The following is a 22,311-nucleotide window of genomic DNA, read 5'->3' as shown; positions in this document are numbered from 1 at the left end:
GGCCATTACTCCATATAAAATGTCACCTCCCATTGAGATTGGGGGAATTTTCAGCTTACAGCAGAAAAACAAATGTCCTAAGAGGACCACAGAGATCTGTGACTTCTCCATAAGAGCTACATTCTCCCTGATTAAAACTAAAATGCTATGAAAGTGAATTTGAAAAGTGAAAACGGAATTTTGAAAAATACTCAAAAAATTAAATCACATAAACCTATTACTTTCAATGGCAAAAACTGCAATTACTTTTGCACCAACTTAATGGTTTCATCAGACATTAAGACACACGCATGTGTGCATGCATGCTAATTCTCATGGTTTGTTCTGGGCATGAATCTGCCTCTATTTTTTTCTGATAACCACTGACAAGAAGGTAGGCATAGCAGGTAGGATGATTCCCACATTCACCTCAAAAAAGTAAAATTCAAACTATAGAGTGGTGTTTGGGGACCTGCATGAATTTATGAGTCACCTTTCCTCTTTATCTTTCACCTCATCTCTCCACGAATTCTATACACCAGCGTCCTGGGACTCCTTGTTCATGGTGCATTCCTTCAAACAGAAAGTTTTCTCCCCATCACCTTCTCCCCTGGGGATCTCATACTCCCTTGGGCTTTAATAAACAGCATTGCCTCCCTCTGCCAAGATTCTTACTAGCTTCAATCTCTCTCTTGAACTCTGGCTCCATGTTTCCAAATGTCTGTTGGATTTAACATAAATATTCAAAGCCGATTTAAAAATGCCATGTATGCCATAGAGCTGGAGGCCATTATCCTTAGCAAACTAACACAGGAAGGGAAAACCAAATACTACATGCTCTTTCTTATAAGTGGGAGCTAAGTGATTAGAACTCACAGACACATAGAGGGGAACAACACACACTGGGGCCTATAGGAGGGTAGAGGGTGGGAGGAGGGAGAGGTTCAGGAAAAACAACTAACGGGTACTAGTCTTAATACCTGGGCAAGGAAATAATCTGTACGACAAACCCCCATGACAGAAGTTTACCTATGTAACAAACCTGCACATGTACCCCTAAACTTAAATGAAAAGTTTAAAAAGTGCCATGCATGAAACTGAACCGACTGCCATATTTTCTAGCCCGTGAACTGTTGTTTCTCTGCTTCCTTGAATGTACCAGCATCTTCTCAGACACTCAGGCCTGCAGCTCTGAAGGTGTGACTCTTGGTTGCCTCTCCCAACCAATTAATTGCCAAGTCCTGCTGATTGGCAATATTTCTCACATCCTTTCTTCAGTGACCAAATCTGTATCAGTGACCAAAGCTATAATTTCAGCTCTGTTCATTTTCTTTTTCTTGTAATCTTGTGTACCTGCTGCTGAAGCAGCCATCCTAAATGAATACCACTATACTGTGCTATTCTATTGTTCAAAAATGGTCATGGATCTATATTGAAGTTCACTCTTCTTAGCCTGACATCAAAGATCCTCTGTTATCTCAATTAAGCTTACTTTTTCCAGACTTGGATCTTACCTCCTTTCTCTCCTTAGCCTATGTTGTAGCTAAATTGGATTCCTCATATCTTGCCTGTGCTTTATACTTCATATTACCTATATACTTTATACTATATACCCATATACTTTATATTATAAGGAGCAGAATGAATTACTTGGAGGTAATACATTATATTATAAAATAGGTAATATATACTTTATAGGTAATATAAAGAATTACCTCCAAGCAATTCATTCTGCTCCTTCACTTAGGATGTCCATTTCTCCTCCCTGAACACACATTCTGAATTCTTACTATTCTTTAAGAATAGGCACAAATATTACCTTATTAATTAAACTTTCTTCTATTGTGATGAGTTGAAGGTGATCATTCTTTCCTTGAACTTGGACAGTATTTCATCTGTTGCTAAACTTTGACATATTTTTAACCTTCTAAGTTGCTTCTCCTTTTGTTTATATCTTTTCTTCCTGAATTGATTGAAGTCAAACAATTTGACTCATTTACCTCTGAATTGCTCTATATCATTTAGTGTAAGAAATGGTATAGGCCCTCCTCAAGGAATTTAGCATTAATGGGAGAGAAGAGCACTCATGTGAGTAACTACCATATAATAAGAGTACATTCTGAGTGACTGAGGGATGGAAATAATTTTTATCTTATATCTCTGAGAGTGAGGACATTCTGTAGTCCACATAATACGACGTATTTGGATGAAAACTGAAGAATTCTGCCACAACAATTATTCCTCCTAAGTCCCAGGGTCAAGCGTTGCTTAGCTAACTAATCTGGGTGTCTTTTTATGGAAAAAAGTGAACCTACAAAAGAGATATTTTAACATAGAAGCAACACTAGTGCACACATATACATTTTTAGGAAACCGTGGAAATTCATTTATTATCTCAAATTGAAAATAGTTGACATTTAGGTTTGTCTCATTTCATTAAGAACTCACTAGTTGTAATGCAAAGGTGACTTTGTCCAGTTCTGCTGGCTTTGTCTTGTGGACTGGGTTAGACTTATAAAAAATTTCACCTCTTTATTTTGGTGGAGTTAGAGATGAAATGATTATTTCTTTTTGCTTAAAAATAATTTTACTGCTGCATATAGCTTGTCTTTATATTTTTAGTTTTTAATACTTTAGCATAATCACTGTTACAGCTTTTTCATGCATAGCATCCCTGGCTTAATTTTGACTATCACTGGTTCTGATAAATGAAACTCTAGTTAGTATTGTGTTCATCTTTTTACATAAGATAATGGCCTGCAATCTCCACAACAGGCATATATTAGATTTTTTTTTTTTTTACTAGATCAGACTAAATACTTTTAATTTTGAGCTAATAATTTAGGAGTCACTTTGTTGAGATTCTCACAAATAATCTAAGTTTCTAGTGAGGCTGAAAACCTTCAGAAGATTTACAGGACTCCTGGGGCAAAGAATAAACAAAGGCTGCTGATGCTAGTGCAGGATGTGAATGCAGAAGCATCACCAACATCTCCCTTTAGGGTGATGCATTTATTTATGCTAATGATTTTATTTGTGTTCACTGAATTCCAGCTCCTAACATAAAGCCCTGAGTATTCATTGAGAAGTTACAAAATTTCTTGCCTAGTCAGTGAGGCATTGTTGGCTGAATCCTCTCATGAGGTTCATGTCACTTATCAGGAGGTTTGCAATAAAAGGGTCAAATTTCTTACATTCTTTTGGTTGCAAAACAGGACTTACATCCAATTGAAACCATCTATGAAAAACCTTTAAAGCTGCCACCAGCCCTCTGGGGCATTCTATCGTTTAGTAAAGATAACTACAAATGTCCTACTTGTTGATGCCCTATGAAATTAATTTTAAAAGTTTAATAGTAACATAGTAAATAGTTCAATACATTGAGACTTGGTGTGACAAAGGGCATTTGGAAAAGCATGTGAATGTTCTATAATTTGAAAGGCTCAGCTTAGCTCCAGTTGCTTTAAACATGGTATGACCTGAGTGTACCTGCTGAATTGAACTTTTCTCCAATCTCTGCTAAATGTATCCTATATATTGGAATGCACTGCAGCTTCAGATGTGCATTCTGTTTTCCTTCAGGACGGCAGTACTCCCTCGAGCTCTGTTTTAATTGCCTTGGTCCTTGACAGTCCCCTCCTCTCTAGTCCTATTGGGCTGGACTAATTTTCTCTACCCCGGGTCACTTAGAGGGGCCCTGGTTCAATACAGAGAGAACATGGACATGACTGTCCTTACCTAAGTATTACCTGCTTTGGCTGTTTACCTGCACTCTACACTTCCTCTTTCTTCTACCCTTAGGGTCAGATGTCTAGGATATCAAGGGTACCCTGGATAGACAAAATCTTCTTGAATGTCCTTGGACTGCTGGCACTCTCCCTTCTGTGCAAGGTAGTCAGCTGAACAGCTCTCCTTATTCTATAGACCTTAGCTAATTCTGCCATCTCAGTTAGTCCGATACTGCTTGTTCTATATTCAGTGAGTTCCCTAGCAGTTGACTTTGGTGCTTATAATAAAATTTAATTATTTCCATTGTATCATGTTTTAGTGATGAAAAAGATTCTTTGCTATTTAAAATATGGATCTTGTAATGTATTAATTCTCAAGATAAGTAATTAATCAGTTTTTAAGGTGTGCTTTGGGTGAAAATACCTTATAAGACCATTCCCTGATAGGTGTGCTATCAGATGGTCAAATAATACAAGGAAAAGATGCATTAATAGATATTTCTATCAGAAAGACCTACTCTAGAAAAGACATCCCCTGAAACTTCTCAGTCTTTTTGTTTCATTTATGAAACAAACAATGAAATATTTAGTTCAACCAGGCAACAGACTTTTGAACTAGCCTCTATACTTGGCTGAGAGAATATTCTTGTGTTAGATGGAAGAACATAAGCATACTACAGCAGAAGATACAACATATGGAATTATAATGGACAATCAAGAAAGCTAAAGTAAAAGGAAGTATTACCTTGGGATCATGTATTCCAGAAAGCTCTTCATAGATCTTCTCACCTACCATGACAGCAGCCAAGTTTGCCGTGTATGTGGAAAGGCAAAACATACAGAAAATGGCCCAAAGGTTCATTAGAAACCTTCCAGTCCAACATTTTGGAGGTTTGATGGCCACTGTTCTGCCAAACAAGAGGGCATAACAGACGTTCAAGGCTGAAGAAAAGGAGAAGACTTTACTTCTATTTCGCCCTTTGGGAGTCAAACCAAATGGACTCTTCCATTCATACAGAGTGAGGAAGATGGCAGTGATGTGCAGAGCCACAAAAATCCCCAGCCACATTGTCCAGTGGAGTGGCCACATGAAGGCTCCAATGGGAGCTGCTGTATCTCGGGTCCTCACTAAGATGCCCAAGCTGGTAGAGAAGAAAGGGCTGGTGAAATCTATCACCTGGCTCCGTGCAGTATTAATGCTAAAGGAAGTGACTGCCATGTGGGCAGTCCCACTCAGGAGATCACCCACTAGCCCAGTCCAGTGCCCATTTTTCCAGGCTCCATACTTTCCATCCCCTACAATATAGAGGTCGAAGTCAAAGTTCATGTCTTCTGCTATCTTTTCCAGCAGATCAATGCAATATCCATAGCAGCACTTCTTGAATTTAATGGGCACTGTGTCATTACTGCTATGGAGGCTGCTAAAAAGGCTGTCCAATGTGGAAGCGTCATTAGTCATGGGGTCAAGACAGAGTTGGCCAGCAGGGCACAAGCCTTCATCATCCACCTCCCTTGTGAAGACAAAAGGATGCTCGATCAGGGTAACCACTCTCAAGTGTAGCTTACTTGGATGTTGGAAGTGGGTTTTGTGTCTCTGGGCCTGCTCTGGCCATATTCCATAGTCCATGACAATCTTTCCCCCCTGCCAGCTGCCCAAGCGCGTCCACATTGGCTTTCCCATGGGGTCATGTTGAAGATTCCAGATGAAAAAGTTGTTTTCTGAGCTGATGATGGTGGAACCTTTTACTCTGATGGAACCACTGAGGCCTCTGAAAGTGGTATTGGCTAGAAACCTGGGAAAGAGGAACAAAGGCAAAAACTAAGAAACAGAAGTGAGGACAAAGATAGGAAGCAGTGTTCATCTTTGCTTCCCTGTCTTAATAAAAATAAATTTGAATTTTTATTTAAAAAGACAGTGCCTATAATTTCTTTTGATGTTAATAAGCTGGACTCATTCTCTATTATAGGAGTAAAGTCCTACTGCATTAAGTAAATGAGATTTCACTCTCAGGTTCTAATGTTCTAGCCAGGTGCTTGACTCTTATTCTTACTCCAAATGTTTTAATTCCTAGTTAAGAGATGTGTTAACCATTTTCTGTTGTAAACTGTTAACTGCATATTCTCACAACTTTTCAAGCTATGGAGGTTTTCAGCACCTTTAAGGTATCTTAATTCTATTGTTGACTATGTTCAATTGTAACTACATCTTCTATGTATCTATGTATCTATCTATCTAGATATTTGGCACAGGGAATCAGATTAAAAAGTGTGCATATACTTTAATAATTGCTTAAACACTGCGTTCATAACATCAGAAAATAGCCAAATCTTGTTACCAATGTTTCTTCTTGTAGAATGAAATCAAGTAACGTATATGTCCCCATGAGGCTAGTTGAAGCTGCATGTTGAATCTCATCCATGGAACAAAGAAAAAGATGATAAATCAACTGCAGTTTTAAGGATAGCCTCAGGCTAGCCTCCTTCCAAGTCATTAGAGAGAAACAATTGACCCTGGCTCTAGAGAGAGCTTATGCCAGAAGCCAAAGAAAGGAAAATTACCAACTAAATAATATACTGATTCCTAGCCCTGTGAACTAGGGCACTTACAGTGTATGTTCTGATATGGACTAGACAGAAAACTAGACTAAAATGGCTTGGTCATAGCCTCTGTCTTTCTTGAGTCTGGGAAGATTAGACAATAAGTGGTAACATATAAGCTTGTGGCATCTTAATGACAGTCTTGTGTTGGAATAAAAGCCCAGGCTTTGGCATCAGATCCACCCCCATTTGAATATTGGCCTAGTCACCTGCTAACATTGCCCTTGAACAATTTACTTAACTCTATACTTTAGTTTTGTCACCAGCAAAATAGAGAAAAGAAAATCCTTCCTTCATTACAAGAGTTGGAAATAATTTATGTAAAGCACATACTACATCTAACATGAAACAAATATTCCAGATATGATAGCTCTGACTTAATGTCATTCAAGTTTTTTTCAGTCAAGGCTGTCTCCAGGTTACTTTCTCCAAGAATTTTAATAAAATTTTAAAAGTTGGAAACACAAAGTATTGCATTATGATAAATCCATGGCAGTTATTCAAGATACATTTCAAATTAAAAGAAATTAAATTGAAATGTAGAGTGGAACACAGTATTTTGAAAAATCAGATGATATAAGTGTAGGCTCTTAGCAAAACATTCACCCATTGCCTGTCACAAATATTACTCCATAATTTACAAATGCAAATAGAAGTAATAAGACATTATGTTACCACAGAAGGGACATAGCAAAATCAGAAAGTGTGAAGTACATACTAATTTTCATTAGAGATATAAACGTAAATCACATTTGAAGATGCTACTATCAATGAATGCAGTGAAACTGTTCATTTTGGAAGATTGTGTGTAATGGTAATTATTAGTAATTATTCATGCTAGTACTCCCCAGTGGGACTCTACCACTTAAATTCTATTTTGCAACAAGTAATGAAGTCTCAACTATCTTAGACTTTGAAATAGTTTTCTGCTTCTTTAGAGAAGGAGCCAAATCTTTAAACTATACAGATTAATCAATGGATAATTACCTAGGTACTATAAGGGAAAGCTGATACACTTGTTTATAAGAAATCTACTTTTAGATTTGTTAAAACACACACATACACACACTTGCTGATATAGGAAATAGACTGTTAGTAGTAAGTAGGTTAATTTCTTCTGGTCAATTTACTGATCAGGAAAGTAAAGAGGAAGTTGTGGAAAGAGGAATACTTGGTTATTTTAAGAATGTTTGAGGCTTAATGATTATAGATTCTTAACTGGATGGACCCTTGAGAGCCTACTTTGACTAAATATATACTTAAACCATCTCAGAAAAAGGCACTAGAAATCTCCAGAAAATTTCCAGAGATTACACAACTCCGTCATTCCAGTAAAACCTACTCCTGATTATTGGTATTAAATAACATTTAAGATGTCCATGATAGAGGGACAAGGCCTAGTTGTCTTCGAGCCATTTTTCAAAGGCGGCAAATCAATAGGGACCTGAATGTCTCCAGCTTTCCCAGCCCAGAAAACCCAATGCTTGTTTCACTATTGGCTCCAAAAAATTGGGTCCCAGAGAATCACCATTTATGACAGATTATTTGTGCCTGTTTCATTTTTAGTCTTATGATAAGGATGAATCAAAATAATCTCATGAAAGCTTTAGTTATAGTCACCTGTCATAATGGAGTGACAATGCATAGCAACATTTAAATGCTCACTATATTAGTTAAATATCAAAAGGCTGAAATCCTGATTTTGCTTAAATTGAATTCTATCACATTCCTTTTTTATCTTGCCCTTTACTCTTCTTGGATAAACAAGAAGAAAAATCAGGAATAGTTTTACTGGCACCATAAACTGACAAACTCCTAGGCACTGTTCCAACACTAGAGTTGCAGGGATGAAAGACAAACTCATTGGTCTCAAGGAGCCCAAGAAGCTCAAAGTCTAATTCTGGGGAGAGATAAAGTAAACAGGCAATTCAGACCCGCATAACGAGCATCATGATAGAGGTAAATCTGGTGCCACTGGAACAGAGAGCAAGTGCACCTGCACATTCTACTATAGGGTGCCAAGGAAAGCTTCATAGGGGAGGAAGTGCCAGAGCTGAGTCTTGAAGAAGGAATTACAGTTAGCCAGGAAGAAAAGCTAGGAAATGATGTTATCATCTCAAGGAGATACAAATACAAAGGCCAGAGACAGAGAGTGCGAGCTGTTTGACGATAAGAGATGAAAAATAAGGAGGAGGAAGGGGAACATCACACACTGGGGCCTATTGTGGGCAGGGGGGAGAGGGGAGGGATGGCACTGGGAGTTATGTCTGATGTAAATGACGAGTTGATGGGTGCTGATGAGTTGATGGGCGCAGCACACCAACATGGCACAAGTATACATATGTAACAAACCTACACGTTGTGCACATGTACCCTAGAACTTAAAGTATAATAAAAAAAAAAAGAAAAAAAAGAAAAATAAGGAGGAAGATGAGGATGGGAAATGAATTACATCAGATCTGAGGCTACGGTGAGACAATGGGGTGCCACTGAGGGGAATTCGCCTAGGGCGAGACATGGTCATTAGATTTAATTTTAGAATGATTTTTTTCCTTGCTAGTTATACAGGACATAGTTTGGAAGGAGGAGGGGACTGAACATAATTCCACATGTGAGGAACAATGTTTTTTCCTTCTTTCTTTTGCTTTTTCTCTTTCTCTCTCTCTGCTAGTTTCATAAAGGGCTTAAGGTGGTAAGGGCTAAGGCAGTAGCAGAAATGGAGAGGAGCTGGTATAATCAAGAGATATTTTGTCTTCAAAAAGGAAAGCAGTGATTTAAGAGGGCCAAATGCATAGGGTTGCAAACTTTACTAAGAATGTGTGAAACTCCGCTTGACAGAAGGTCATATAAATAAGACCTGTTAGTATTTAGCTGAATATAAACTCAATGTAAGCCCATAGAGCAATATGGGTATAAAATAGTAACCTTAAGTTCCTTTAATAAAAATTTAGAGCCTGGATCAAAGGGAACAATAATACTGCCATTCTCTGTGCTGATCAGATAACTGTTCCAGCCGGGATATGAACTCTAAACAAATCTTCCAGAGTTAGGAATGTTATGAAGAAAGGTAAGGAGGTGGAAAATGTAAGAGGAGGTGGTAAGCATAATAATCTGATTGGAGAGTGGGTAGAAAAATATTAGAAAATAACATAGGGAAAGCAGGTTCAAATTAGACTATAGAGGCCTCATGTACCTGTTTTATGAGATTGGATTTTATTTTAGTAGGAAAAGGGGAACCATGAAGATTACTGAGTAGCATCATGACTTTAACAGAGATCTACATTAGTTAATATTGGTCTGGAGGCAAGTAAAATGCACATATAGGAAAGAGAAATGGTGACTAAGAGACAACTTACAATATCTTTGCCATGGTTTGATAAGAGCCTGGATCTAACTCTATAAGTGAGAACCTTGTTTAGTGAGTGTTTAACAAAGTAGTTCAGGTATTCATCTTTTTTATCAACAAACCTCCCAAGATACCATTCTCCTTAAAAGAATGAGGCTCACTAATGAATTTTTCTTTATTAAAATCTCCCAATATGTCACTAATTAAGAATATGTATTGATTTGCATAACAGCTGAGATAAAATCTGCACTTTGCAAATTACTTAGAAAATGTTTTTGAGACAGTTCACAGTATAAGCAAGATCAATATTTAATATATTTAAGATCTATTTTAGAAGCCATATTTACATGCAAAATGTTGACATCCTAATTAAAGTATTTTCTTATTTATTCGTCATAAAATGAGCAACACATCACACATTCAATCATCTATTTATTCCACAATACTCACTATGTGCCAGGCACTGCCCTAGGTGCTGGGGATGTAGTAGTGAAGTAAGACCACAATCTATGCAGCTTATATTCTATTGAAGGAGACAGAATACATATGATAAATAGATAATACGTGTAGGAATTAGACCGGACACAATGTTTACATAGGAGGGTTTTTTTTTTAAAATTTTAAATGGTTTGAGCTTTGATTTATTGTATTTTTCACATATAAAAATCTGCTGCTTAAGTTTATAGCCTGTTTTGGATGCTGAAATACTGTCATTTTGGGTAAATATTCTATGTACCAATCAAAATGGGTTTACATTCTCTGCGAAATGTTAACTGCAGTTAATACATTAATTATCTTAATGTATTAATTACATTAGTCATGTGCTATTTTTACTTTTTGTAACTTGCTCTAAAATTTGCTAAAGTTAAATTAAAATCTTCCACTACAAATAATGTTACCCTTTTCTTAGAGATTTTAAGAATTGTTGCCCCGCTGATTTTTCTTGTCTTATTTGACACATTACGTTTTATTAGTATTATGTTTTTATGTTTATTCTGAATTTGTATTTTTTCTTGCTGTGGAAATAGCTCTGAAATAATTCCATTGTTTTCAGCCTTCATTTCTGGCTACATATTAATCTACTTTTGTGTTGTTTAAATGCCTCACCATCCTCATGTGTCTTCTTTCATGACTTAGTTATTTATAGATCATATATTATTTCTACTTCAATCATTTTCACTCATCAACTTGTCTCTTTGTATATCTACCTCTCTTTTTCTGTTTCTCTTAAATTGCCCTATTACATTTTCTTTTTCCCCCTATTCGTTGCCTTCCATTAATCATATATGTCTATGTGAATATCTATTTTGTGCTCCAAGGCCTTAAAATTAATTTTCCCCCTGGGAACTGTCTTTGTATCATTAAACATATCAATATCCTCTTTCTCTTATATCTTGAAAACTAAGCTGAATTTCTTTTCCCATGATCATCTCATCATATTTGATATTTTTCCCCTGAGGAGTAAGGGATTTGCTCATGTTGCATAAAGCTCTATCAATTTTTTTTTTTTTTCTGTGAGAACTTCTTTTGATTTTTTGCTTTTGCCTGATTAGGAATCTTTAAGAATATTATTACTAGTAACAGTCTCTCAAACTCCCTTCCTACCAGCATCACCTAATTCTTGTTAGGTTTACCGAGTTTACTTGTCAGAATTACTTGCTCCTATACATGGAATTTAAATATTTGCTTCTTGGTTACTTTTAATTTAGCTTTAGATCTACCAACTATTGCCATGTAGTAGAAAATCCAGCTCAGTAAAGTCCTTTTCATATGAGACAAAGGAATATTCTTAAACCTTCCCCTTTTCCTTTTTTTTTTTTTTTTTTTTCTGGGAGAAGGAGAAACTTGAGATGGATGTTCAGTAATCCTATCTTTTCTTAATGTGATTCATGTCTATGATGAATCTTCTAATTAAAAACTCACATTCTCCAGAGTTCTGCACTTTTGCATTTGTCACAAGTTCACACTTATGTAGTCTTTTTTTTCTGCTGTTTTTCATTCAAGAGCCCCAAGCTATTCTCTCTTTGGATTGTCTTTTAGAACTCTTACAGCCAATTTTGATATTTCATAATGTCCACAGACCTCCATTTATCTGAATTATTTACTATATATAGTCTACATTTGCATTTTTCCATGTGTATATTTCTTAATTTTTCAGGGCTTTCCCCTAAACTCTCTGATTTCCTAAATTATTCTCATTGTGTATCTCTTCCTTTGGCTCCCCTCCCTCCAGTATTCTCACTGTTTCTGGCATGTGGGTTAATCTACAGTTAGCTCATTATTTCTTTAATACTCTTTCTCTTATTTTATTTTTTCTGAATTTTATGTTTTTCTCTCTCCCTCCTTCTCCCACTTTTCTTTATAGTGGTCTTTGTATAGTGTAAATACAAATACTCTGTCCTGTTAGTGGGAGATCTTGTCTTAAACAGCTCTTTGACCATCGTTAGTTAATTTACTGTTTGTCGCCCTTCCAGCTCCCTTCCCGCTGCCTTCTGAGATCCATCTGTTTACTTTCTTTTATTTTTTTATGTCTCTTTTACCATTTTTCCCTTTTCTTACGGCCCTAGGGAACCTTTCTGTACTTGATGGCGAATTGTTACTAGTTCAGCTTTCATTTTGTGGCTTGTTTTACCAAGTCGAGCCCTGTGGTATCTGCCTTCCTTTTATGATAACATGAGTTTGTCTATTTAAGCCGCAGAGCTTATCTGTGGTACAGTTCTGTTTGATTTTCTTCTCCATATATGGGACAGATCTCCAAATTAAACATTAAATGTGGGTGATTTCTTGAGCTTACATGTAAAATGACTCCTTGACTGTCCTCTTACTATCCTAAAGTATAAGAATTTGGCAGTTTATTTATCTCATCTTTGACATTTTAGATTATTAGGTCCTCAAAGGCATGGATTTGGACCTCCAGATTTGGAGAGCAGTATCTTCTACAGAATTGCTGTTCTCCCTTCCCCACTGCTCTACTTTATAACACTGCAGGCTGTCAAGCTAAAAGAGGCTTCAGTGTTAGATTATCTAAGTACCTACCACACTGAGTCATCTTTGAGTCTTAGGCACAACACAGTGCTTGGCCAGGGTAACTGCTCAGTAATGTTTTGGGGTAAATGCAATTAAACACATGTCTTCTGCTCAAATCAGACATGTATCTCTTAGAGTGGTCTTCATCACTTTGCCAGAAGAATGGGGCTCACTAAGTCAGGAAACATTTGCATTTGTAATTTACAAATTGTTTGAAGGATTAAACTTTCAATACATTTTCTTCCTGAATAATGGAGAGTATAAAAAATTGAAGTTAGTTAAATGGGGAACCTCTCTGATGAGAAGGAGTTTAATAGTGTTTGGAAATTGCTAAATTTCCATCCTCAGAACAGAAGGCCCTGCACACTATAATCCCTGATTATGTCATCTTTTAAAATTGCATACAAGGCTCATCTTTTAAAAATGATTTCTATCAGTTAATGGTCAACAGCAATTTAGTAATATATTAAACATATATGTACACATATCTGAATCATTTGGGTCTATGTTTTATCAATATCTGCAAAATTCAATTACTTATAGGTGAAACTGTACAGTGGAAGGAGAGTTCCTACCTTTCTTGAAGTTTTCACCAAGAAGAGAACAATACTAATCTATGTGGTGGGGTCATCATTTAATACATGTTTTGTGCTGTGTTACTATTGGTGTGTATGAGGGACTTGCTACATCAAGAAGTCATACGCAGAGACATGGTAATCTCTTTTTCTTGCTTCCATGTGTTGTAACTGGCAAGCTGGCACTTTTTTCTCTCTGTGTTTTCTTCTCTGATATGTTACCTAACAGTTTGACTTGTTCCATACACCTACATCATTGTCCTTAACTTTTGCTTTTTGGTATGAACCTTGACTCTTCTATACAATTATGATCTCTGCCTAGCCCTTGAACTGTTCCTGGTCACATTGTGTAACATCACAACTCAATTCATTCTGGCTCTTTGGATCTGGCCCCAGGGCTAGCCAAGGTGTTGATGTCCCTTCAAGTATTGCCTTGGCATAGCCCTGGCAGTAAGACATTATGCAGTATTTACCAGTCAAACATCTATCCTAAGGGTTGTAGGGTATGCAGATTGAAGTGGTCTTGAGAGATAAATCTGAAAATCAGAGTAGAGCTTCAGTATTGCTCTGCATAGTTTCATGCTTTTTGGCAGATTTCCAGATTTTACAGTAGATGCATATAAAGTGAAAAAGTCAACAAAGAATACAGTTCTTTCTTAGGCACATAAAAGCTTGGAAGCTCTCCTAATTAGGAAACATTCCACAGTTTAAAATCTGCTGAATCCTAGATTAAGTAAATTTGACCTGTATTCACCAAAATAGAGTCTTGAGAGAATACACATTTTCCAGAGTCCCTTATGTGAGCACCCCCGCCCCCGCCCCCTGGTGACTTAGGGAAAATTTTAGACTCATCTCTTGTCATGACTTAAGTGGCCCGGAGGCAGAGGCAATTTCAAAGGTTTTCAGCCAAATGATTCCACTCACAAGGGTTCCTATTGAAAACATCTGAACATACAGACCTTAAGTGTTGATCCCTGAGATTCATGAACCAAAACATGTCTTCTCTAGAAGTATCAACACCTTAGTAGGTCTAGCAGAGAAAGTTAACCTAGGAGTAATAGTTGGATATACTGGATCAGCCATAAGCAATGTGTTCTTCTCGGGCTTCCAGGGAGCTAGTGTTTAGCAGCCTCCAACCCCTGGCTTCCATGTTTAATGCAACTGCATTTCTTTTAAGTACATGTTGAAACATGTGGGTTAACCAGTTTGTCTTGGTAGAGGTCCTTAGGACAAGAATGCTTATACAAATTTAAGAATAATTAAGAAAATTACTGTATGCAAATGTGATTTACATAGCTTCAGGCTGAAAGAACATAAATTTAAAAGTAATAGGATCCCAATTAAGGAAGGCTTATACTAATTCTGAAAGAGCCTGGAATATGGACTTAGATAAACTGGTTTAAATCTTCCCCTACAAAGTACTAGCTGAATGACCTTAGGCATACTACTCAACTTTTTGATATAGGTATCCTTTTAGTTAAGGAAATTAAAGTTTATGGCATTTAAATAACTTTAACATGGTCACAATGCCACTAAGTTATAGTGATAGTGGACAGAATATCCAAAATTAGAATTATAGCATTCAGCCTCAGGTTCTTCTGGAACTCTGCTAATGTTCAGGAATAAATTGTGATGATTATTAATTTATACATTGGGTTTTTTGAATGGACATTTGTTTGAATCATTTTTTTGAAGATTTTCTAATTCTTCACAATGCCTGGCACATAACAGGTTCTTAACAATATATGCAGAATCAATAATTAAAACATTTATTATTAATAAAAGGCCAGTGAGTATTGATATTGCTTGACTGTGTAAGCATAAAGATAAACATAGTTTGGAGGGAAAAGAGTGTCTAGTGTGTTGAATCATAATTCAGGGTCAACTGAGGAGGGAGGCCTAGAAATGCCAGCACCAGCAGAGTATAATCACTGGTATAAAGGGTGTTATCCCAGTGAAGAGTAATAACCAAACAGCCAGGTCAAGGAAAATGGATAAAACTGTGAATAATTAGATGAGTATGTCTTCTCCTGGTGGAAGAACAGAAAGGGGTTGCTAGCTTCCTGACAGCATGGCCTCCTGCCTTCTATTCCTTGTGTCTCCAGACAAGGGTTTGACCTCATATTAGTTAACTTCAGCAAATATATGTGAAGAAAGGAATGAATTAATCACTGCCTACTTGATTCAATTCTCACGGGATACAGAACAGAACTGCAGAAGCTGTTCAAAGAAGAAAGGGAGGATTCTACATCCCAATTAGAAGCTAGAATAAACTATCAGAACTATGACTAATTAGTCAAAGAGTCAGGGACTTCTTAGGCCAAGAGGAACAAGGGGTCTGTCAGTGTCCAGACTCTTGGAATTCTTAAAGAAAAGATAAGTGCTCGTGACCAGATTATGACCAACCCATGGAACTTTCTCTGCAGGAACAATGAATTTATTAGCACTTAGGGCCTTTAGGCAAGCATGGGCAAATCGTAATCCTGGGAACAGCAGATAAATTCTCAAAACTCCTATTCACTTTCCCCAGAGTCCGATGTTCGGAATGCAGCAAGGGAGTAAATGTGGGCAAGGCTGAAACCAATTTTGAGAAATAAAAACAATGCTTATATCCTAAGGTTTTAAAAAAAATTACTTGCAAGGCTTTTATACTATATTACTTTATTTGGTTGATTTGTTACAGGATTATGATTTTTATAAATATGTCAGGGTGAATGTTCTGCCATTCAGCTGACATCGCTCTGCATACAAAATGCAAATGCCTTAGCTTGGCATACAAGCTCTGTGTGGTATATTATAAAGTTCACTACTTTTCCAGAATCATCTTGAATCCTTTTCATATGCAAATAATGCTCCAGCCATACTAAATTTATCTTTCAGGTTTTGGTGAATTTGCATATGTAATTTCCTTTGTCTGTGAATTTGTTCCAAACCTACAGGATCCAATTCCAGTGTTTTTCCCTCATCACCAAATCTCTGAGAAGAGTTAATTATTTCCTCTGTATTTCCAAATATATCTCTATTCTTATAAATCACACATCGCATTGTTTTATAACCATTTACTTACATTTCGACCTCATTCACTAGACTGTCAGCTCCTAAACATCAGAATTCAAGTCTTCATTTTGTCTACCCCACCGTAGTTCAACACGTGGTCATTGGCTGGGCAAAAACATCCATTCATATGTGCTCATAAAGGTATTCTCAAAATAATATTCCACCAATAATTGCTCCAAATAACTAACATTTAAAAAACAACTTGTAGCCAGGCGTGGTGGTTCATGCCTCTCCTAGCACTTTGGGAGACCAGGGCGGGGTGGATCACGAGGTCAGGAGATCGAGACCATCCTGGCTAACATGGTGAAACCCTATCTATATTAAAAATACAAAAAATTAGCCGGGCCTGGTGGCGGGCGCCTGTAGTCCCAGCTACTCGGGAGGCTGAGGCAGGAGAACGGTGTGAACCAGGGAGATGGAGCTTGCAGTGAGCTGAGATTGCATGCCACTGCACTCCAGCCTGGGCAACAGAGCAAGACTCCGTCTCAAAAACAAAAAACAAAAAACTTGTAAATATATTGTTGAAGATTGTTGAAGATCATGCTATGAACTTGGTCCCTGAATGTTTTGTCTGCATTTAGTTATGATGGACATTTGCTCTGGCATGTGGAGACCTAGGAAGAATAAAATCTCTAATACCTGTAATTACGTGTATGTAGTCTGCCATGAGAAACAACTTTTCTAATCTAAAAGCCTAGCTGAAAATGCCATGTTTTTGGTGATTTCATTAACATTTCAAGATGTTAACAGTTCTGTCAGCCCAAACTGAAAGTGACTGTGTGAGAAATGAAAACTTGCATAACTCTGACATCCGCTATTCATGGCTCATTATCCTCCCAACTTTTATTATGCAGTGAAGAAGTGGGGTCAGCCTTACAAAATTTAAGAACAATTAAGAAAATTACTGTATGCGGATGTGAATTATGGACTGAGAATAACTAACTTTCTAAAAGACTGTATTAAACAAAATAAATAAGGATGATGGAAAATCCACAGATGTTTTATGACTTAAGGCAGCTTTTCAGTTATTCATTATAAAGTCTCCTTCTTGAGTTTTGCTCATTTTCGTTGACTTGTTCCTGAACACTTTTCAAACTTTCTCTTTGCTTGTATCCCTCAGGAGTTTAAAAAGTCTCAGGCATACTTCCTGAAGTTCTTTGGGTTCATTTCTCAAACACATTCATCTTGATGAAAATATTGTCACTGACCCGTTGTAAATTACTGCTGGGCTTCAAACCTCACAATCTTCTTTTATAGCTTCGAAGTTTGTGGAATAAATAGCCACGAGGGCAGAGGTTATATAGTAACCTAACCTAATATCACACCATAAGGAGATAGAGAGAAAGAGAGAGAGAGAGAGTGAGAAAGAGAGAGAGAGAGAGGAGAGTGAGAGTGAGCAAGTGAGAAAGAAAACCAAACAGAAATCATCCAGTAAGTATTTATGTACATTAAAAAAGTACTTAATTTAGACAATATCTACCAACTACCCAGTTTCTTCTACAGCAACAGATGATGTAGGATGTAAATATAACAGAAAGTTACTTTTCTTTCTTTCTATGTCAATCCCCTCCCCTTCCTTTTTCTTTTTTTTTTGATAGAGTCTTGCCAGGCTGGAGTGCAGTGACGTGATCTCGGCTCACTGCAACCTCTGCCTCCCAGGTTGAAGCAATTCTCCTACTGGCACTACAGCCACGCGCCAGCATGCCCAGCTAATATATATATATATACATATATATATATTTGTATTTTTAGTAGAGACGGGGTTTCACCATGTTGGCCAGGATGGTCTCATCTCTTGACCTCATGATCTGCCCACCTCAGCCTCCCAAAGTTCTGGGATTACAGGCGTGAGCCACCGCGCCCGGCCTCTATGTCAATTTCAATAAATATCTATTAAGTGCCTACTATATGCTAGGCATTGGATAAGGCTGAATAACAGCGTCTCCACTTAACAGAACTTATATTCTAGCTCAGAAGTCAGATACACAGACAAATAATGATGATAGAATGGGCCAAGTGCCATTATATAGTTTTATATACAAAATGCCATGGGATCCTTGTGGAAGGAAGAACGTAATTTTAATATAAATTAAATCTTGAGGAGCCAGAAAGATCAGTTTGATCTGGTAAAATGAGACCCTAAGGTATATACAACTTAAGTCAACAAATATTCTTCTCTGTAGTTTCTAAATGTTTTTAGGATTCAAAAGAATCATTTTTCTTGCATTCTCCTTTTTACATGAGACAGAAAGATGCTAAGCAACTCAATGTAGTTTTCATAAGTGGTTTGTCCTGGCTGCTGTTTATGACTGTCCTTCCAAAACAATGACTATTTGAAATTATAAATCAAAGCTTTGCTTGTATGTTTGTTGTAAAGGAGAATGTTTCTTGTCTTAGATACAATTCTGAACCTTAATTATGTGCTAGCATACAAACAGTAGATTAAATCTGGAGAGTGGCTATAAAATAAAACATGCATGTATTTTAATCTTGTGGAAATTAAAATATAATATTGGAAAAGTGGAAAGTTCCCATGATGATAGAACATCCGATTTTTTTATTAATAGATTTGTAGTAAATATATTTGAATAATTTTATTTTATTAACAACATTCTTTAAGGAGTTTACAGGTTCTGTTCAGTCTTTCACTTTTCCCTTACATATGGCATTTGACATATTGCCTTGTACATAGTAGGTGCTCAATTTATACATATATATAATTAAATGTACAATTATTCGTACCCCTTGACCTTTTATCATGTCTTTTTTAAAGGTAAGATGCTATGAAGTTGCCTTATAGTCCCCAACATAGTCAGATGCCACTGTTCCAGGATGGCCTAAAAACAGGGCCTAGTCTACAGGGAAAACTTCATCTTTGAAGAAATAATAATCTTCTGATTTGGCCTCTCTGACCATAGGTGATCCTTTTTCAGAAGAAAGTCTAAGCCCTAATGAAATATTCTTTAAGGATATTCCCCTTTTCCCAGGGATCACCAAAACCATTTCCATATGATGTGTTATTCTCTAATTTAAATGGACATTTTCATTCTAGTTTCTGAATCATATGAGGAACTGGCGCAGAAAGGTATTTAATTTAAAAATAAACAAATATAATTATGAATGTATAAACAAATAAATAATATTATACAAATGTATATATATAATACTCTCATGGAACTCTTAGTTCTGCTAATGTATCCTGTTTGTCTACTACCTATCTATTATCTATTATCTCTATCTATCAATCATCAATCACAATGATTCTATGGGTAATAGGATCTACTGTTATATCCATTTTACATAAGTGAACATAGAACACAGGAAATTAAGGCTCAGAGAAGTTAAGTAACTTGTTGAAGTCACTCAAGCAGTAAGTGGCAGAGCTAAACTTCAAGTTCAGAGAATCTGAACTTGAGTTCAAGAGTGTTTGCCTTTACTACTCTACACTGCCTTAAGCATCAAGGCCAGGGAGGAGAGGGAAAAGTCCATTTCTTGCTTGACTAATTTTTTTTTGTATAGATTTAGAGAAATTTGATTAATTTTATTGATATGGAAAAGAGTGGGCAGGAAAAGAAACATCTATTTTGCATCTACTATAAGCTAAGCATGGTATTAGGTACTTTTCATATATAAATTTCATGGTATCTTTATTATACTATACCAAGCTCTTCATTATTCTATATTGCTAGTTAGAAAACTGAGGCTTGGAACTTTTAAATAACTTTCCAAGAACACAGCAGCTAGTAAGACGCTACACCAAAGTTTTAAAGCAGAATTGAGCACTCCCACTGTACCATGTACTTACAAGTTTGTAGATCAAATTACAGATAGCATATCATGAAATGCCAGCCTATATAACCAGAAATCCTCTAAGAAATATTATTAAAGTTTAAAGCTACTCAGAGTCAAGATTTCTGCAAAGGGGTCAGATAGGGGAATTTTACTCTCTGTCACAGCCCTATGAATAGGGATATAACCGAGACTTTGCATCCTACCTTGATAAATATTGTCCTGAAGTAAGATTTGTAGTTTCCACCTCCATGCAGTTCATCGTGCTGGGAATGAGAGCAAGTTCTGGCTGGATCATGGTGGCTGTGGCTACAGCTCTTGCGACCAGCTCCATAGCATCTTGTACGTAGTACTCAAAGACAGATTGTGTTGTTTTTCCATGAGCAATGAGCCCTAAGGGCAGACCCTCTGTCCTCAGTTCCTCCACATTCTGGGAATCTCCCAGCACCCAACGAAGTTCGGGGGGCATGACCCCAAACTGGGTTGTAATTTCGAAAATCCGCCGGATACTTTCCATGTCACAGCCAAACATCACCACTGTGGGTGTGCTGTTCTTAATACTCTCAAGCTGGATCTGGAGGAAGCTCAAGAGGTCCTGGGTGGAGGGGAGGTTAGCAGTGATGTTGATGATAGAACCAAGGTGGAACTTGGAATTATTCTGGGTAAGGAGGAGGAAGTCGGTGATGTTCCAGTCTTCCTGGCACAGCAACAAACTAAAATTGTACCAGTTGTTCATGGTCAGGATTGAGACAGTGACATCAGCATCAGAACTTAATGAATTTTCTAAACTCAGTTGTAGGTGAAGGGGATTCTGTATTTAAAGATATGAAAAAGAAGAATTAGAAAGCATTGACCAAAGACTTTAACATAGGGTACTTTTGCTTTCTTATGAGGCTTAATCCTTTAATTTCACTGTGATATTCACATACTTCTGGGATAAAATTCCCATACTTTGGAAAACTATGATTCCTGCCTAATGGAACAATTAATTCCTTACAACTGTTTTCCTAATAATTTTTGCTAAAAGTACCAGAGGGCAGATGGTTCTTGGTGTAAATATCAGAAGTAACACAATCATACATTTGGTTTAGGATTTTTGTCAAGTGTGTCTACTGCCTTATAGGCAGTCTCCTTTATGGCTTCCCATTTCTTGGTATTGCTATTAAGATCTCATTTGTTAAACTTTCATCTCATATGCAGTAATGAGAATAAATTACTTTTGCTTCCTTTTAAAATTAATGATAGAGAAATCTTAGCAGAGTGCAGGTGTTTTTATAAGGGTGATGTGAAAGATGGATGCGTCATAGTTTCCTAAACTTCCAGCCCCTTGAGGAAGACACTTCTAATAAGTACAGAATAATTTTCAATACATACATCAAGACTAAGTGTGTAGTGCAATGTTAAAGGCTTGATTACTTTTTGGTATCTTCTGAACATGGATTCGTGCAGTGAAGAGTGAAATCTGTGCCATTAAACACACTTATGTAACTTCTATCACAATTTTCCTACTTTTGGAATTCACAAACTTCATGAAAGAAGAGAATCTTATTTGAAAAGTCACAAATTATTAATTATATAATTGAAGTGGAAATAAGTCTTCCAATGAATACATTTGTTAATTGTTGTTCTCAAGAGCAAGCATCTGACATCCAGACAATGTGTAGCACAATGTCTTATATACGTTAGGGGCACAATAAATATTGGTGGAGTTGAACTAACTATGTTTCTTTTGGGAACTATTGGATTGCTTTTAAGAGCTTGCTAAACATTCAATAATATGCATTGAGAAATGAGGAAGGCTTTCTCAGTAAAATCTCAAGTCCTTGTATGAAACAAAGAAGTGTGGCCTGTCCCTACCTTCCAAAAAATGTGTAACAGGAAATAGAATTTATGCTGTACTTTCAACTCTGAAAGATTTAGAGGACTTTGATATGTGTAGAATAAAAAATGAGGATTCCACAGAGGTTTACAGGAGGAAAACGATGACCATAGGTACTCATGATGGTAGGTAGGATGGAGTCTTAAGATTTATTCTTAAAATTTGTTCTGAGAATTTTTTTGTCTTTCCAAATTAAGCTTCTGAGCAAAGCTTGTTATGATAAAAACAGAGAGTTGGAAAAATCGTCATTGGGAAGCATTCAACAGGGATGGGGAATTAGAAGCCCCTCAGGATCTTGATTACATGCTAAGGGTTCTACTGCTGTTCATGGCA

General features: G+C 36.8%; 2 protein-coding genes across 2 annotated transcripts in view; both read right to left on the bottom strand.

Moving 5' to 3' along the window:
• Window positions 1-22,311, bottom strand: part of MRPL50 (mitochondrial ribosomal protein L50) — a 448,968-nt gene that overhangs the window by 287,408 nt on the left and 139,249 nt on the right. The window lies entirely within an intron of this gene.
• GRIN3A (glutamate ionotropic receptor NMDA type subunit 3A) overlaps window positions 1-22,311 on the bottom strand; it is a 163,143-nt gene that overhangs the window by 91,494 nt on the left and 49,338 nt on the right. Inside the window, exons 2-3 of the mRNA XM_050761479.1 lie at window positions 20,306-20,910; window positions 4,453-5,500 (exon numbers count right to left, since the gene is read on the bottom strand). Of these exons, the coding sequence (XP_050617436.1) occupies window positions 4,453-5,500; window positions 20,306-20,910 (1,653 nt within the window). The remainder of the gene's footprint in view (window positions 1-4,452; window positions 5,501-20,305; window positions 20,911-22,311) is intronic.

The sequence above is a fragment of the Macaca thibetana genome, chromosome 15 (genome assembly GCF_024542745.1).
Source record: "Macaca thibetana thibetana isolate TM-01 chromosome 15, ASM2454274v1, whole genome shotgun sequence".
Taxonomy (NCBI): Eukaryota; Metazoa; Chordata; class Mammalia; order Primates; family Cercopithecidae; genus Macaca; species Macaca thibetana.
Note: the sequence above shows the minus strand (reverse complement) of the source record. Positions and strands in the feature narration are given on the sequence as shown.